The sequence below is a fragment of the Tachypleus tridentatus genome, chromosome 12 (assembly GCF_004210375.1).
Source record: "Tachypleus tridentatus isolate NWPU-2018 chromosome 12, ASM421037v1, whole genome shotgun sequence".
Lineage (NCBI taxonomy): Eukaryota > Metazoa > Arthropoda > Merostomata > Xiphosura > Limulidae > Tachypleus > Tachypleus tridentatus.
Window position 1 is genome coordinate 44,961,280 of NC_134836.1, and position 2,809 is coordinate 44,964,088.

At 33.1% G+C, this 2,809-nt stretch overlaps 1 protein-coding gene across 1 annotated transcript; it reads right to left on the bottom strand.

The window, feature by feature from the left end:
- Positions 1 to 349: 349 nt before the first annotated feature.
- On the bottom strand, positions 350 to 1,872 carry LOC143234990 (uncharacterized). The gene is made up of 3 exons (XM_076472684.1): positions 1,761 to 1,872; positions 1,036 to 1,409; positions 350 to 523 (listed from the first exon to the last, which is right to left on the bottom strand). Exons 1-2 carry the CDS (start codon positions 1,770 to 1,772, stop codon positions 1,038 to 1,040), a joined length of 384 nt encoding a protein of 127 aa, XP_076328799.1. The 5' UTR covers positions 1,773 to 1,872; the 3' UTR covers positions 350 to 523; positions 1,036 to 1,037.
- Positions 1,873 to 2,809: the final 937 nt, after the last annotated feature.

Below are 2,809 nucleotides of genomic sequence, written 5' to 3' on the forward strand. Positions count from 1 at the left end.
GAGCAAGATTTCATATTTGATAAAATTATATATTAATATCATGAACCCCCGTGGAAGTATAGAACCCAGAAAAGTATCCTTCGATCAACTCAGATTTACTGTGAGCCTAAAGATCATTGAGTCATATACATTTGAGTATTTACTGTAGAACATTTTTCCACTCTTATTGTTATGAGAACATTTCATATTTTATTGCTTATTTGTATAATTTTTTTGCTGTTTACTAACAAGTACATTTAAGCATTTGTTGTAAACTGTTCTGTATTTTAGTGGATTTCTTATTTGATCATATAAAAATTTATGGCAGTGTGTGTGTGTAGTTAGGAGCCATAAAATAAGTCTTAAAAAGTCTTATTTGCAAATGCTAATAATTTATTCAAACCAATTCAGTGAACATTATCCACATATTTTTTTCTAATTAACCATACTCAAATCTTGTAACAGTCTCAAATATTCATACATTATTTTACACTCTGTACACAACAGGAAAAACCTTTGTCGTAGGTCACTTCAAGCCACTCTTCTGTAAATATTAAAAAATAATAATAATTATAAGCAGGAATTCAAGACATAAACATGCATCTAATATCTTATGAAAGTCATCGGGTCATCAAAGTGGTTAGTTTGAGTGTGTGTAAAGGGTATTTGTTTCTCCATCATGTTTTTAAAATTTATCTAACATTTTAGTTCTAAGGCAATGTAAATGAAACGTATATATTTATATTGAAATATCTGTAAATATTTCTTATAAGCTTTATATTGAGTAAAACATGTCGTCGGCAATGGTATGACGAACACTGTGTGGTATAAATAATATAAATTTACACTTTTCTAATTCTTGAAAGCTTCTAAGAGACTGAATAAACAGTGTAATGTTACAAATACTAATTCTAGTATCTTATGACACTAGAAGCATAATTAATTAGAATCATGTTTGGAAAGAGCGTTCACACCATAACACTTGTTCGATGTAATTCATACTTGTTTTGTTGTTTCTGATCGATAGAAGTAAAACAAAAGCAGTTCTTATCTTACCATTAGTGAAACTTAGCTATGCCGAGACCGTGACCATAACCAAGACCATATCCAAAACCACCATGTCCAAGGCCGAGTCCGAAACCACCCAGTCCATGACCTAATCCGAAACCACCCAGTCCATGACCGAATCCAGAAACACCCAGTCCATGACCGAATCCAAAACCACCCAAGCCTACTCCAACACCTCCGTGGTTAATATGAGTCACGTGAGAAGCAACTCGACCAACAGGGATTCCTCGTCCTACAAAAGCAGGGACAGCGATAGCATGACCAACACGAAAACCGGCGTGGGGAACACCAGCTCCGCCGTAATAGCCACCCAGTAAGCCTGCCTGGGTGTAAACCACGTGAGCGAGGAAAACTAAAGCAATCTGTTTAAGAAAGAGAGAGAGAGAAATCTTCGGTTAACATTCATAATGTGTAGTTTCATTTATATTCTACATACTTTGATATTCCTAAGGAAACACATTGAAAATTGATTGTAATTCGGGCACTTCTAAAGAGAAACACTTATTCTAAGCTACGGACAAATCTACAAACACATACATTTGAAGAAAATTTTAAACAAAACGAACAACATAGAAAATATTTTTAGGGCACTAAATTAGAACTAAAATGTCCTATTTGATTGAAGGAAATGCATTTATATTTTGACTTAATAAACTGTTCTAAAGAGAAAGCATTCGCTTGATGCACATATTATATATACGTATACTTCTTACCAAGAATTTCATCTTTAGTCTTGACTTTGGTTATCGGTTCTGGAGGTTCCAGTATAACAGAACGCAGATTTCAGCTTCTTTTATACACTCTATCTTTCAGTTAAGATAAAAATTTTACTAACAATATTCCATATGTCATGCTATGGCATTTCTTATGATGTCGATTTGGTAGCAGCAAGGCCACGGTTTTTTTAAGTACATAAGCCTTTCTTTGCTCTCAAGTGGCTAAAGAAAAATTTTACTGTGAAACAATTTCCGTAATTTGAAAGTTTTAGAATTGAAATCTCTGTACAATTAATATATTTTTTGCCGAGGTCAAACTAGGTTATTAGGTGTTTCCAACGTTTACGATATGGTCCAGTTATCCCAAGATTTATCAAAAGTTGGACGGAATCCCGCTGTGTGAATTGTTATTAAGTTTGAGTTAAAGCTCCATCAAAACGAAGGTCAGACATACTGGACAACTCCTCTAGTCATTAATGTTTTCGTTTTTGCACAATACGCTACACACACAGGTTTCAATGAACTCTCAGCCTTGGAAAACGGTACTTTTAAACAACGATATAAGTTTCTAACCATTAAAAGTGCTTCTATGTGGAAGCAACAACTTTTTATCTTAGTACTACTGCTTAGTACAACTATACAACCAAGGTAACAAGATACTTAGATATACTGTCCTGTTGTATATGATAAAATGTTATATTACAAAATATTAAAGCATTACTCAGCTTTGAGATACCCTGTTACATTGATATATTATTTCTACTAAATCTAATGTAACTCTGACATATGGACTGTCATTTGCTCATTGTAACTGTTCATTTAATAAAAATAAAATAATAATAATAAACAAAAGGCAACGGTAAATAAATGTAGTTTTCAGTTTCTGAGAAACATTTTAAGAAAGGTATTTAAACTGCAGACAATTCAAATTTTTTTATTTACTAGTCAATAAATTACTTCCACGTCACCAAAAGAGGGCCTCCCATAACAAAGAAAGGTTTGTTTGTTTTTTAATTTCGCGCATAGCTACTCGAGGGCTATTTGCA